This window comes from Saccopteryx leptura, chromosome 3 (genome assembly GCF_036850995.1).
Source record: "Saccopteryx leptura isolate mSacLep1 chromosome 3, mSacLep1_pri_phased_curated, whole genome shotgun sequence".
NCBI classification, from domain to species: domain Eukaryota; kingdom Metazoa; phylum Chordata; class Mammalia; order Chiroptera; family Emballonuridae; genus Saccopteryx; species Saccopteryx leptura.
Genome location: NC_089505.1, coordinates 111,720,834 through 111,737,323, shown reverse-complemented (window position 1 = coordinate 111,737,323; position 16,490 = coordinate 111,720,834). Strand labels below are relative to the sequence as shown.

Below are 16,490 nucleotides of genomic sequence, written 5' to 3'. Positions count from 1 at the left end.
GTTTAGTTTCCTCTACTAGGTTTTCATCCGTTTTTTGAGAGAACAGCAATAAGCATATGCAAACAATATTATCTCTTTTCTAGTTGCACTACCACGATTTGTGATTTTTCTCTTACTTATACTGTGATTGTAAAGAATATTTTATCATGGAGGATGTCTGTCAGATACACTGTGGGAGAATGGTAGAAAGAGTCCCTGTAGACCCACCACCCAGCCCAGCAACCCATGGCCCACCCTGCCAGACCTGCACCCACTTTACATCTACCTTTCCCATATTATTTGGAAACAACTCCCAGACACCATATCGAGCCATCCTATACCCTGGCTGTTGATGCCTGAAAGTTGTTCTGCTATATGAGTGGGTTTTAATATATCGAGTAATCTCCTATTTTTGGACATTAAATTGTTTCTGTTTTTCTAATATTATGTCAAGAATGTTTTATGCATAAATGTGTTTATGTATCTCTAGCTTTTGCTAAATTTATATCCCTAGAAATGGAATTACTGGGTCATATGGTATTTTGATCATTTATTTTCCATTAAACACATACGCACAATCACACGATGGCTTTTCTGATAGGAAATGGAACACATGTTCACTGCAGAACTTTTTGAAAATACAGAAAAACATAAGGAAGGGAATTAAAGTCACCCATAACCCCACCACTCAGAGAGAAGCTTTCCATGTTTGGGGATGTGTTCTTCTCGTCTTGTTTTATTCGTGTGCTCAGCATGTTTATGAACACCCACACAGACTGACATTCAGACACACTAGGCATTAAAAATTGTGAGCCTGCTGGAATACCAGGGGAAGGAGGGTTTATTTGTTCACTTTTTAAAACATTTACTATTTAAAAGAAATTTTTCAAATGATTGAAACAACCCAAATATCCATCCACTGCTGGTAAATGGGTTGATAAAATGTGGTACATCCAAAGAAAGTAATATTATTTAACAACAAAAAGGAATGAAGAGTTGGTATATGCTAAAACAGAGATAAACCTCAAAAACATTATGCTAAGTGAAAGAAGCCAGATGCAGAAGACCACAAATTGCATCGTTCCATGTATATGAAATGCCCAGAAAAGACAAACCTCTAGAGGCAGAAAGTAAATTAGTGGTTGCGGGGGGCTGGAGGTGAAAACAATGACTGAGTGTAAGTGAGCATGAAGGAGCTTTGAGGGGTGGTAGAAATGTTCAGAAACTGGATTACGCTGATGGTCACACAACTCAGTCAAGTTCCTAAAAATCACAGTACACAAAGCAAGGTGAATTGTGTAGAATTTCTTTAAGTAAATAATACCTCAATAAAATTGAGGCCCTGGCCGGTTGGCTCAGTGGTAGAGCGTCGGCCTGGCGTGTGGGAGTCCCAGGTTCGATTCCCGGCCAGGGCACACAGGAGAAGCGCCCATCTGCTTCTCCACCACTCCCCTTCTCCTTCCTCTCTGTCTCTCTCTTCCCCTCCTGCAGCAGAGGCTCCATTGGAGCAAAAGATGGCCCGGGCGCTGGGGATGGCTCCTTGGCCTCTGCCTCAGGTGCTAGAGTGGCTCTGATTGTGGCAGAGCGACACCCCAGAGGGACAGAGCATCGCCCCCTGGTGGGCATGCCGGGTGGATCCCGGTCGGGTGCATGCGGGAGTCTGTCTGACTGCCTCCCCGTTTCCAACTTCAGAAAAATACAATAATAAAAATAAAGTTGATTTTTTTTTGTTTTGTTTTGTTTTTGCAAGAGAGAGAGGAAAGGAGGGAGGGAGGGAGAGAGGGAGAACAGGAAGGGAGAGAGAGAAGAAAACACCAACTCATAGTTGTATTATTTTAGTTATTCATTGATTGTTTCTCGTATGTGCCTTGACTGGGGGCTCCAACCAAGCCAGTGACCCCTTGCTCAAGCCAGTGGCCTTGGGCTTCAAGTCAAAACAACCTTTTGGGCTCCAGCCAGCAGCCATGAATTCATTTCAATGATCCCACACCCACGCCGGCAACCCCACGCTCAGGCTGGTGAGCCTTCACTCAAGCCTGTAACCTCAGGGTTTCATACCTGGGACCTTAGCATCCCAGGCTGACGCTCTATTCACTGCACCACCACCAATCAGACTAAAATTGATTTAAAAAATAAATTAAGGAAACAAAAATAAAGTTTAATTTGGAAAACATAAAAAATCACAAAGAACAAAGTAAGCAATCTACCACATAGGACTATTCACTTGTATTGTTTTAAAATGTCTCTCATTCTTATGTCAATGATCTAACTTCCTCCTCATCACCCTTCTCTTCTTCCTCTTCTGACCTGGGATCACACAGCATTGCCTGCTTTCTAACCTCCATTTTTACTTAAAAATACATTATGGCGATTTTCCAAGTCATGAAATTTTTTAGAGTAGATGGAAATATACAGCAAATTGCAGTTCATTGACTATTTCTCTGGTGTTGGACCTCTCTAGTTCCCCCACCCCAGGCACAATGTGCCCATCAGTGGAGTCACTGAAATACTGAGTCAAAGGCATGAGCATTTTAAGGCATTTGATATATTTTTAAAGGCCAACAGGGAATGGGTGTACCAGTTGCCACTTCCACCAACAGATAAGTGTCTGTTTCTGAACTCCTTCACCAAAACTGGGTATTATAATTTATTTCATGTTTGTCAATGAGATGGGCAGAAAACAAACAAACAAAAATATTTCAGTGTTGGGTTAAGTTGGGTTTATTATTAGGAACAATGCACATTTCTTCATATGTCAATAGTTCCTTTGTATTATTAATTTTTTTCTTTTGTGAAACATCTATGCTTGCCCTTTAACGTATTTTCCTATCGGAGTGTTTATATTTTTTGTTGAGTTTTAAGTGCTTTTTATAAAATGAGAACTTCAACCTTTATACTGCCAAATATGTTACCAACTTTATTTCTGAGTTTGTTGTTTGCCTTTTAATTTTGTTTCTGGTAGGTTTGATAAATACAAGTTTTATATGATTTCTGTGGAGTTATCAATCTTTGTCCTACATTTCTGACTTAATTGAAATGCCTACAAAAGCTTCCTCCATCTCCATATTGTATAATATTCACCTATATTTTCTCTTTTTTTGGCAGTTTTATAGTGTTTTCTTTCCTTCTTCCTTGCATTACTTTCTTGCTCCTTAACTTCAGTCCATCTGGAACTTATTTTGATGTGTAGCTTAAGATTAGAATTTAATTTTAAATTTCTCCTGAATAGTTGAATAATTGTCTCAGCACAATTCCTGAAGAATTCATCTTTTACCTACTAATTGGAAATAGCCACCTTTGTCGTGTTTTAAATATTTATCTCTACTTGAATCTCTTTCGGGGGACTTTTTACCTCATTTCATTGATCTGTCTGTGTTTTCAGATGCCATTAGGGCATGGTTTTAATTATGGCTTTATGATGTATTTTAAATCTGATGGGTGCAAGTCAGCTTTCACATCCTTTAAGACTGTTTTCTCCTCTTTAGTCTGTTTAGTCTTCCTGACACAGTTTAGAATTATTTGTCAAGTAAAAGAAATATCCTTCTATAATTCTAATTGGAATTGAATTGAACTGAAAAAATTATTTGGAAAAAGAACTGCTACTCTAACCTACATATCCAGGAAGATGACACGCCTCTTTATTTAAGTCTACTTTGTCTCTCACTTAAGGTATTTTTCTCATTTCTATTACTAGGATTACACATTTATTATTTGGTTTGTTGTTAGTTACTTACTATTTTGTTAATACTGTAAATTATTTTGCCATTAAGTTTTCTCACGGATCGCTGTTAATATAAAGAAACACTATTAGGCCTTGGCCGGGTAGCTCAGTTGGTTAGAGCATCATCCCACTACTCCAAGGTTGCTAGTTGGATCCCCCATCAAAACACATACAAGAGTCAACCAATGACTGCATAAACAAATGGAACAACAAACCGATGTTTCTCTCTCTCTGCCTCCCTCCGTACTTCTCGCTCTAAAATCAATTAATACATAGTTTTATAAAAGCAACATTATCAGTTTGTGCTAACTGGTCACTTAACTTGAATCTTCTACTAGTTCCTTCTAGTTTTCATGTTTAGAGATTATTTTAAGAGTTGTTTGTTTTTTAAAAAAAAGCCAGGTATATCATTTTCAAATAAGAATTGCTTCTCTTTCCAAGAGGTATGCTTCTAAATTCTTTTTCTCTTTTACTTCATAGATTAATGGTATGGTGTGAATTCTTCCCCTCCCCTTTTTTCTTTAATGAGACTGTCCCTAGTGTTTCACCATTAGTGTGATATTAAAGGCTGGTTTGAGCTAAAGATTCTTCAGGGAAGTACTCTTCTGGGTGCTAGTTTATTAAGCATTCATAACAGCAGTAAGTATTGGATTTTATCAAATGCCTTCCTGCATTTTGTGAGTTGGTCATATGTTTTTTTTTCCTTTGAACTATTGATGTGATAGAATGATATTCATAGATTTATTTATACTAAACCACACTTAAATTCCTGGAATACAACTCTGCATGATCGTGGTATGTCATCCTTGCAATATTCTGGTAGATTCTACTTGCCAGCACTCTAAGGAGAATTTTCATAGTGATATTAATAAGGTGGTGATTTTATTTTGGCTCTGTTTGTCAGTCTCTGTTATCAGAAATTTGCTTGCTACGGGAAATAAACTAGAAGGATTTTTATATTTCTTATGTTCCAGCACAATTTCTGTATATGGGAATTATCTACGATATTATTGAACACTGGGGGGTTGTGGGGAGCTTTCCATAAAACCTTCTGAGTTGAGCATCGTTGTTAGCGCCCTCTCTTTCTCCAGCACACACAATTTTACCCATCTCTCTCAGGAGGAATCTTTGAGTATGCAGACGGCCCCAACGCCCAGGTCATGAACGCCGAGGAGCATGCCTTTCGATTTTCTGCCAACATCATCAACAGGAACAGGACTCTGCTGCCCAACACAACGTTGACCTATGACATCCAGAGGATTCATTTCCACGATAGCTTCGAAGCCACCAAGAAGGGTGAGTCTGCTGCCCCCGTCTGCTCTTTCCGACGGAAGCAGGATTAGGGATGTGTCTGCTGTCCAAGGTGCTGAAAACGGCTCAAAGTTTTGGATGGGCTTGGGGCTTAGATTCTTTTCCCTCTAGGGTTTGGTACCAGCATCAGTCTCAGAAACAGTGGGCTGTTCATGAGAAGTTCTCATACCACTGTCAGAGGCCATTAGGGAATGACGGGCTATGGGAAAGAAATGAAGGGTGACGGGTGGGGCCTGAGATGGGGCTGGGGAGGTAGCAGTAGGGAGGGCAGCCCAGGTCTCTAACACCCAAAGACATTTTCATTTTCTTTTTCTTTTTTCTTTTCTGAGTGAGAGGAGTGGAGATAGACAGACTCCCGCATATGCCCAACCAGGATCCACCCGGCAACCCCAGTCTAGGGCCAATGCTCTGCCTATCTGGGGCCACTGGCAACCGAGCTATTTTTAGCACCAGAGGTGGAGGCCCCACAAGCCATCCTCAGCGCCCAGGGTGATGTGCTCAAACCAATTGTACCATGGCTACAGGAAAGGAAGATAAAGAGAGAGAGAGAGAGAAAGAGAGAGAGAGAGAGAGAAAAGGAGGAGGAGGAGGAGGGGGAGAGGTGGAGAAGCAGATAGTCACCTTTCCTGTGTGCCCTGACCAGGAATCAAACCCAGGACATCATTACCAATGCTCTGGGCCAATGCTCTACCACTGAGCCAACCAGCCAGGACTTCAAAGACATTTTCAAACTTGTTTTTATTTAATTAAAATTCTACCCAAATATAAACTTTTGAAATGCATATAAAACAGAATATGTACAAGTTTAAATGTGAAACATTACTTCCCATAAAAAGACTTACTGAAAACAACAAAGCTACTTCTACGGCTATAACAATTTGACTCCAGTGACTATGGATGACATTTGAAATCTGACATTGACCTCAGTATTTAATGTTTTTATATTTTGTTTTGGCTACAAAATAATAAGAGAATTATAATTTATAAAATCAAGTTGTAATAAATTCAACCAAAATTTTTTCACAACTGAACTTTTTAAAAAATTATTTTTGAAGTGTTGGGCTTCATCCTTCCTTATTAGTGAGACATTTACAATAAATTTCAATTACTGCACAGAAAGGAGAGAACTTTATTCCAAGGAAAAAAAGGTTTTATAAATACTTGAGGGAACTATCAGTTTCCAATGTGGCACATTTGAGTATGCAAGTCTGCTCTTTTGTTACCATCTTTAAAAATATATTTTATATACATATTTAATTGAAACTTAACTGAAAAGCTTAGCAAGCTCTGGAAATAATTTCCATAGAACCCTAGAGTTCCATGGAACTTTATTTAAAAATCTTAGACTTAAGGACTCTCATTTCCCAGGAAGACCAGGGTATCCTTCCCATACTGTGCTAGCATAACCCCTTGCTTTTCTTTATCAAGGCTGTTATCACAATTAATAGTTAAATAATTATGTGTTTAATGTCTCTCACTTTCTCTCCAGCACAACTGATAAAAAGGCTCTTTTTAACTAATATAGCCCTCTCACCTAATTGACTGATATGTAGTAAGTGCTCAATGAAATTATCATTGAGTGAATCAATAAATGAATGGCATGAGAATGGAGAATGGGAGTCAGCATCATTGTCCAAGATCCCTGCCAACTGAGCTTAGGGACAGCATCATTCATATATCTTGGGAAAACTGATGTCCTTCCACAGGGGATCCTGGTCTTTCTAAAGGGTCCGGTCACTAATCAAGGTCTCCTGACCTCCCAAGTGCAGACTTGCCAAGGTACCATCTGCTGCTGGCTCTGTTTACCCACAAAGCCCCATTGTAGGTAAATAATTCAGCACAGAAAGGCAGCAGAACATGTTTTTGCAGCCAGACTACCTGGATTTGCACTCTGTTCACTCTGATATCAGTTGTGTGACCTTGGACAATATGTGCCCTAGTTTTCTCATCTACCAAATGGGCACAACTTTGTGAGGTGCTTAGATCCATGTCCAGCATATGTGAAGAACCATATTGGACTTTCCCTTTATTACATTAATTGACTTGCTCTCCACATGCTGAGCCATCAAGTCAGGGGCCTCATACTTACAAGCATTTCCCTACTGCTGGCCCTTATTCCTCCCACCCTGTTCCTCCTTGCTTTGTGCACTGGTTTAGAGGGACCTTAACATTGAAAATGACTAATGCTAACGCTTTTGAGGTTATTGTCCTGAGTCGCAGGGCCAACCTACACTCAAAATAGAAGCATCGCACCCTCTAGCCATCCCAAGCTAACAGCCTCAGAGAGTGATCCATTGCCCATCTCCCCTCTCCAGTTCTGGCATGTCCTCTGCCCTGCTCATGCTCTCCTCACTCCCTACCCCCAGCAGCCCTGCAGCCAACACTGTGTAGTCAGGTACCCGCCTCCCTGCTGAGAGTTCGTGCTGGCACCTTCTGCCCATCCTCGTCCATCTAGAAAATGATTGAACTCAACCAAAAGTGCTCAGTAAAAAGGTCAGGACACAGAACAAATGCCTGGAGTCAGAACAGAGGCCCATGTAGGCAGAACAACCCTAAAGGGCTAGGCTGAGTCTTCTGACTATTTTTTCTAAAAACCACTGAAATAACACAATAACTGTCTAGTGGTGCACTTGTAATTCAGCGCAGGGACCTCCTCCAGCCAGCAGTGAGCCTGGGGCAGAGATTCAGGGCCTTCTGAGGCACTTCCTCCAGCAGGAACTTCTAGTCCTGCACAACACAGAACCGTCCAGGGATGGGTGAGCAGGCCCCAGACAGAAACACTCACCTCTGGAAGTCCAACCAGACTGGTCCAAATGACCAAAGCCACAGCCCCTCTCCACTCTACACCAGGTTACCTGACTTGTTTGCTTAAAACCCTGGGTGATATGTCCCATTTCTTTCCCAAAGTTATCACTAAAGCTCACAAAGGCATGGCCAGTCGAGCCCTAACGTGACCTTCTAGACACAGCCGTGCAGCTCTCTCCCTCAGCCTCAGGGATCTAGCCATATCTGCCATCCACAGGGGGCCAGGCTTCCTCTCACCTCAGGGCTTTTGCACATGCTATGCCCTCTGCTTGTAATTCCCTTTTCCCTTATTAACCTCACCTCTCTACTGCCCTTTGTCTAGCAAACTCATTCTTCTCTCGAATTTCTGGTCCTCAGGACAGCCCTTCACAAGCCCCAAGCCCCCAGATAAGGTCAGGACTTCTCCTTCTGAGCCCTGTGATGTGTGGGGGTATGGAGTGTGGGTGTGGTTACTCTCCAATTCTTCTGCTCTTTGCCTTTTCCCTGCTGCCCTGTAGCACCATTGTTTTGACTACTGATGCCATGCAGTGGTTTTGCCTAGTTTTAAACTTTAAATAAGTAGAATTCCAACATGTACTCTTTTGAGTCTTGTTTCTTTCCTTCTACCACATATCTGTGAGATTCATCTGTTGTTGAATAAAACAGTAGTCCATTGTTCTTCATTATTGCATAACATTCTATTATACAAATGTACCACAATTTTTCAAAATCAAAATAACTGTTGGAGGCCCTGACTGGATGGCTCAGTGATAGAGCGTCAGCCCAGCATGTGGATGTTCTGGGTTTGATTCCTGGTCAGGGCACACAGGAGAAGTGCCTATCTGCTTCTCTTTCCCTCCCCCTTCTCTCTCTCTCTCTCTCTCTCCCTCTCTCTCTCTCTCTCTTCCCATTTTTTGCAGCCATGGCTTGATTGGAGCGAGTTGACCCCGGGCGTTGAGGATGGTTCCATGACCTCTGCCTCAGGAACTAAGAAGAGCTCAGTTGCTAAGCAACAGAGCAATGTCCCAGATGGGCAGAGCATCGCCCTTTAGTGGGCTTGTCAGGTGGATCCTGATCAGGGCGCATGCAGGAGTCTGTCTCTGCCTCCACTCCTCTAACTGAATAAAACAAAACAAAACAAAAAAGTTGTTGGATATTTGACTTGTTTCCAGTTGGGGCAATAGAATAGCACTACTGTGAACATTCTTATAGTTGTCCTTCAGTGCATAAATGTGTGCATTTTTTGTGAGGTGTATACCTAGGATTGGAAGTGTGAGGTCATAAGATATGATATGTTCAGCCCAACAGTTTTCCCAGTCGCCGTGCTGATTTGCCGTCCCTCCGCAGTGGGTAGCACTTGCTGTGGCCCCACATCTTTACCAACTCTTGGTAAAATCAGTTTTACTTTAATTTTGGTCATTTGAATGGTTGGTGTAGTAGGCATCTCATTGTGGTGTTGTCTTCTATTTCCCTGACGACCAGAGATATTGAGCATCTTTTCATATGCTAATAGATATTTGAATCTTTTTTTCCCTGGAGTGCCTTTTTGAGTCTTTCAACCACTTTTGGAAATTGAATTGCTTGTCATTGTCTTATTGATCTGTAGGAGTCTTTTCTAAATGCTGGATAAGATCCCTTGGTGAAGTATCCATATGTATTGCATCTGTCTGTTACAGACGAGTTTGCCTTTTCACTTTCTTGGTAGTATCTTTTAAGGAGCAAAGTTCTTAATTTAAAGAAGTTCAGTTTACTCATATTTTCCATTATGGTGAATGCCTTTTGTGTCCTGTTTTTTTCTATTCTAAGGTCATGAAGATATTCTCTTATGTTCTCTTCTAGAATCTCTTTTGTTCTGCCTTTCCTAGCTCTATGATCAATCTCAAATCAATTTTCTATGTATGGGGAAGGTTGGGATTGAGGTTAATTTTCTTCTGCACCATGCCGGTGGAAGTGAAGACTGGCTCAGTTTCTCAGGAGAACTGTGTAGAACAGGGGTCCCCAAACTTTTTACACTGGGGGCCAGTTCACTGTCCCTCAGACCATTGGAGGGCCAGACTATAAAAAAAATAATGAACAAATCCCTATGCACACTGCACATACTTTATTTTAAAGTAAAAAAAAACAGGAACAAATACAATATTTAAAATAAAGAACAAGTAAATTTAAATCAACAAACTGACCAGTATTTTAATGGGAACTATACTCCTCTCACTGACCACCAATGAAAGAGGTGTCCCTTCCGGAAGTGCGGCGGGGGCCGGATAAATGGCCTCAGGGGGCCACATGTGGCCCGCGGGCCGTAGTTTGGGGATCCCTGGTGTAGAAGTAACTACCAAAGCTGAACATATGCCTGCAGGAATGTTCCTAGCCACTTTATTGAGAAGAGCCAAAAGTCGGAAATAAATTAAAAGTCCAATGACAGGAAGATGGATAGATTGGAGCATAGTTATACAACGGAATTTGAATCAGCAGTTAAAAAAAAAGGCAAACTCTTGCTGCGCACAACTTCATGAATGAACCTCACACACCTAATGTTGAGTGAATGAATGGTGGTTACCTCCAGGGGAGGGAGGAGAATGCAGTGGATAATAACTGCGAAGGGGCAGAGAAAACCTTCTTAGATGTTGGAAATGTGCTATAGTTGACCCAAGTAGTAGTTACGTGAGTACAGTTCTATGTAAAAAGTTTTTCAAGTCTGTGCTTAAAATGAATGCACTTCTACTATATTGTGCTATATATCTCAATTAAAAAAATGTAGGTACCTTCCCTTTGCTATCACTCTTCCTTCATGTCGCCCTGATAATATAGCACAGACAGACCCGTGTGTGGCTGTGAACACCACTGCCTGACCCTGGAGGCCTGTCTGCTGTTCGATCATGTTCCCACTGGGCACTCTCTATCGCTCGGGGAATCCCGTTATCTTGTGGTCTTTATTTTTCTTTTGATCTTTGGGTTGTTTTTTTTAATTCTCAGGAGCATTATCAGGCTTCTTCCAGGGGGGGTGAGCATGGGTCTAATTCCGATTAACCCAATGATAATTTATTTTCCCTGGGCAGAGGTGCCCGTCACCATTTCCTTCCGCACCAGCTGGGTCCAGCCGCCTCGGGCCATGTGGGGGGGGGGGTAGGGATGCGGAGCCTGGTACCTCCTGCCCTGCCGGCTCTGGTTGAATTAGTACCCAACCCCCCCCCACCCCGCAGAGGCCCAGAAGGTCTTTCCTCATTAAAAGGGACTTTCACTTATTGTCTTTATTCTGAAATGTTTTGTGGAAAGTTCAAAGAGAATGGAGTGCCAGGCAGCACCTGAGCCAGCCACCCCGAGAGCGGCTGTGTTTTCTTCCCAGCCTGACCGGCGAGGGCCTGGAATCGACCCAGTGCTCCCCAGGCGCCTCCACTTCCACTTATTCTCTGAGCTGCTCAGTTCCTTTTAAGACACAAATTGATTGGGATAATTTTTGCTATAACTGAAATTGCTGTGGAAAGGGGGGTGGGGAGACTGCATTCAGGCTGTGGACTCCTGCAATGACTGTGAACCACCGAGTTACTGTAAAATGACCAGAAAATGGATTTAAAATTGAAGCCACAAATAATGTAATTACTGCAGTGTGTGCTCAGGACTGCCAGAACACGGGTTGGCTGCTGCCCTGGAAACATCTGGAGATAAAGCTGCCGCTGCTGCTGCTATAACCCCTAGCCCTGGTCCCTTGGAGAAAACAGTGTTCCTCCAGACTGGAAGATTATTAGAGGGTGGAAGGAACATGAGGGGACAGGGAAAGGAATGTGAAGGGAGGCCAAGGAGAAGAAATAGGTGAGAGGCAGGACTGCCACCCCCTGCCACCCGACACTGAGATCTAGTCACTACATCTCTGACAGAATGAAACCCAATGTGGCCATCATCATCATCATCATATCACCACCGTGGTCACCACGATTGATGTCAGATCACCGTCAACACAGATACAAAGGTTTCACCTCCACTGTTAAAATCGTCACTACCACCCCTACTGTCACCCTCACGATCGTGTCGCTGCCATGGCAGCAACATCTTCATCATCACCCACCTCAGCATCACTAACATTATCACCGTTACTCCTGCTGTCTTCATCACTGTTGCAGGCATGGCATTGACATCTTCACCATCACCAATCTGATCAGCACCATCAAAATCGCCATCACCTCCTCTCTCATCAACGTTCCCATCACCACCATTCTTTCTACCAGATTGTCGCGATTACTGTCACGGCACTGACATATGGAACATCATCAATCCCATCATCATCATCATCCCACCATTATGTTACAACATCAACATTATCATCGATTCCATATCCTCATTAATGGCATCACCAGGATCCTCAACAGCCCCACAATGTGGTCTTCACTGTCAGAACTATCATTACAGTTACCTTTCCCATTATCACTACAATCAATGTCCAAATCTCAATTACTCCCTTCAAGATCACTCTTACAATCCTCCACATCATCATCGTTTGTGGTGGTACACTCTCCCAGCCTCAATCAAACCAGACCGCGGGCCTGCAGGGGGCTATGATCTAAGAGGTTGAGCTGAGTGAGACAGAGGTAGCAGGGCAGCACTTTCCTACCTGCTTCAAGACCTTGGTCAAAGGGCAAAATCCAAAACACAGATTCTTGGAGGTGGTAGAGAGAGAAAACGAGTCACACAAGTCGTTTTACTAAGCCATCAATCAGACGGTCCTACAGGGAAAAGAGAAAAATTTAGAGAGAGGAGATGATGGGACAGAAACCAGGGATATCAGAGAACAGCTAGAAGGTCCAGAACAGAGGCAGGAAGTAGGGAAACTTATAGATTTTATTAAGTTCCCATGACCTCTGGCGTGGGCAAGAAGGAGTGACCAGGCCTGGACAACTGTCACTCACTGTCGTCATCTCCTCCATGTTAATATCCAACTTGCATGGCTACAAAGTGACTCTTCCCTCAGGCAACACCTGCTTTTAAGGGGACAGAGTGGTGAGAGAAGACACTCACATACCCAGACAGCAGAACAGCATGAACAGTCAGTGGGAGGACAAGTCAGGGACTGGCTTCCTTGGGACAGGCACCTAAAAGCAGAACTGTCCCTAAATTGGGCAATTTACCGACACACCCAGAGTTCCTATTGTTGAAGCATTTATTATCCCTGGAGTTTTTCCCACACACACAATTACAGAGTGCTGCCAAGTTTTATTGACTTGAGGGTGACAGTAAGAGGGACAAAGCAGTGTTTCCCTGACTTGGCGTCTGATCCCACAACTGTAGGAGCACCAGGAAGGCACCATGGTCCCCACGCTGGACCCTCTCCTGCACTTGGCATTGGCCACAGGGAAACCCGGTGACCCAGGTGATGCTCTCTGCGCTGGCCCCGCTGCTTCCCATGCATGGCTCCCTGCCCCACGTTCCAGGTGGTTCCAGCAAACCCTTAACAGCTAGCCCACCCAGCAGCGTGCTGTATCTTTCACTTCAGCCATGAAAGGCCTTCTCTGGTGTCCTTGCAAAATGTACACATTTCAGGGGAAAAAAACACACTTTATATAGTATCTTCTATTCCCAGGAAGCAATGAGGGAGGAGAGAGTACAGTATATGTCAGTGAAGAGGAAAAATACTCAGAGACCACACATTCTGATTGATTTGTAACTAACCCTGTGTCCTTAGATCCACTGGCCCCACTCTTAGCCCAGGCAAGAGGGCCCTGTCTCAGAGCCTGTGCTTTGGAGATGCTGCCCTCACCCTCTACTGGCCCACATCTCCTCACAAAGGGTCAGTGGAACCAAGGGGCTTTGCCCACTAGGATCCTATTTTCTGCCCCTCTAATCTTTGCTCCCAAGTGTCTAGAACCTTGAATTTCCTGCCCAGTGGCCCAGTGTGAACCTCTTCCCCGGGCTGTCCTGCAGAGAGGGAGCCGTGCTGCCATGGTCGCACTCATTGGCCCTATTTAAGGGTGACCAAGGGGCAGATGTTTGCAGAGGTGTGGACAGAACTGAGACAAGAAGGGCCAGGCTGTCCACATGGAGAGTTCAGGGCCCCTTATGATACAAGGTAGAACCAGTGGTCAAAGAGAAGGGATAGGGTGGGGGTTGGTGCCACCTCTCCTCATGTCACTGCATGAGAGAAGTCTCCATCCCCACTTTCCAGGTTGTTATGAAACCATATTGTCAGATGGGAGGACAGGGCGCGTTTTATACGACAGTTTGTTAGCATACTGTTTACTATTTAGCCATATGGTACACGAGCCTCCATTTGTACTCTGGCCCTGAGCCCTGCAAATCTTAGGGGTGGACCTAAACTCAGTAGGTCTTTCCCAGAGGCCCTTGAGGAAGCCAGGATGCCTCTGAATTCACTGGGTATCCATGCTTAGCTTCTCTGTCTAGCCTCCTCCTACATGCATTCTATGTTCACACATGCGCATGGAGTTCATCCTCATGGCCACAGGCTGGTGAGTTTGTTGATGCTTTTCTGTTAGAGTGCTTCTGGTTGCAAGTGCCAGAAAAGCAAAGCCCACCTGGCTTAAGCAAAAAAAGAGAATATATTGGCTCGTGTACCCAAAATCCAAGGTTGCACTTGGTCAGGGCTCATATTTCTTTCTCTCTTGGCTCTGTTCACCTCCACACTGGCTCATTCACAGACAAGCATTGTGCTTTCTTTGTGTGTACAAGGCGACTACTGTACCTTCAGATCTTACCTCCTTCCAGATCCAGTTACAAAGGGAATGTGCTTCCCTCTCAGTGGCGAGAGTTCATGTGGCATCCCATTGGCTCTGACTGGTCACATGACCATCCTCTAGTTTAAACCAATGGCTGTGGGCTCAGGGAGGTCAGACTAGGGTCTAAGTCACTCGCCCACCCCTCATGGGATGGGAGTGAAAAAAGCAGTGGAGCCCAAAGGAGACCAAAAGCAGAAACAGTTTCCAGAAGAAAGGGCAGTGGCTCCCAGGGAGCCACCATAATGCCCCTGAGAGGTACATTTTACGGATCTTTTACGCATAATCCTTGTCCCACTTTGAGCCCCAGCTGCTCTGGGTCTGCTCATTTCATGCTGTGTTGTGCCCACTGATGCTTGACTTGCCCAGAAGCATCTGCTGTCTGATCTGCCTGAGTCCTTGGGTCTCCCCCAAGAATGTGAGCTGTTTGAAGTCAAGGATTCTGCATTTGTTTACTCAGCAGATGTTGATTAAGCACCTATTCAACCTGGGTACTGTTTGACGCACTGTGGATATAGCAATAAACAACACAGACCAAGCCCTTGTCTCCTTGGAGCTTGTGGCTTAAAATAGGAGGAGAAGTCAGCAAATGAACAAGATTGCTGGTGGTTATTTAGTAGAGATAGAGCAGGCTATGGGGTTGAGGGATTGTGGCTGGATGGGGATTGCTCTTAAAGGTTGGGCAGTGATGCCTCTCCAGTAAGGCACACAGACACAGATACCTGCAGGAAAGGAGGGAGAGAGTCATGTGGATCTGAGGGAAGAACAGTCAAGACAGAGTGAACAGCAAGTGCAAAGGCCCCGAGGCAGGAGTGTGCATGAGGAACATTCTAAAAGCCAGTGGGGCTTGAGTGCTGTGAGAAAAAGAAAGAAGGATGGGAGAGGAAGTCAGAAAAGAAGTGGAGGTGTTAATGTTGAGGACAGGGATGGAGAGAAGCTACAACAAGCAAGGCTTTGTCGGTCACTGTTTAGGACTTTGGCTTTTACAATGAGTGGAATGGGAATGCTTGGAGCAAAGGACTGATGTAATCCACTTAGACTGTGAAAGGCTCACTCCAGCTGCTGAGTAAAGAACAGACAGACGGTAGAGAGGGTTACTGAGGAAGCTGGAACCAGTGAGGAGCCTTCTGCAGGAATCCAAGTGAAAGATGCTGGCGGCTTGGGCCAGGGAAGGACTGGCGAGAAGTGGTCAGATTATGATCTATTTCAGAGGTAGAACAACAGGCATTGATGATGGATTAGGACAGTGGTTCTCAAACTTTTTGAAGTCAAGATGCATTTAAAATCCTACAAATAATTGTAGGCACACTATATACAAATTTCTGAGAAATATGTTATAATAATTAAGCCAACTATTAAAAAAAAGTATAAATTCCAAGTGTGCTTTTATGGTAATTAAATGAAATAAATACAAAATTAAATTTATTCTGACATTAAAAAATATTTTATGTTACATTTTTTGAGGTATGCTTTTTAGAATTCATAAAAAAAGAGGGGTTAAAAAATAAAAAAGTGGCCTGACCTGTGGTGGTGCAGTGGATAAAGTGTCGACCTGGAAATGCTGAGGTCGCCGGTTCGAAACCCTGGGCTTGCCTGGTCAAGGCACATATGGGAGTTGATGCTTCCAGCTCCTCCCCCTTCTCTCTCTCTCTCTCCTTTCTAAAAATGAATAAATAAAATTTAAAAAAAAGTGACAAAAAATTATCTTTTTATATATATAGATACATTCTTAGTAAGATTTAGTAAATTCGGCAGGTCCCGGCACAAATGTGTTAAGTTTTTTCATTCCTGTGTTTATGAGAAACATGAGCCTGATGTGCCCTAGAGATTTCTTCAATGTTTGGGCATATATTTAAAAGGCAAACTCTCATTTCCTCATCAATACATTGAAGAATTCCTCTCTTTTTACTCTTAATTGTGTTGAGTGCAGAAAACCCCCACCATACATATCATCTTAACTTTACACCAAAGGATAGAAG

The 16,490-nt window shown here is 43.4% G+C and overlaps 1 protein-coding gene across 1 annotated transcript in view; it reads left to right on the top strand.

The window, feature by feature from the left end:
- Positions 1–16,490, top strand: part of GRIK3 (glutamate ionotropic receptor kainate type subunit 3) — a 225,122-nt gene that overhangs the window by 135,332 nt on the left and 73,300 nt on the right. The window contains exon 2 of the mRNA XM_066375884.1: positions 4,820–4,996. Coding sequence (XP_066231981.1) covers positions 4,820–4,996 — 177 coding nt within the window. The remainder of the gene's footprint in view (positions 1–4,819; positions 4,997–16,490) is intronic.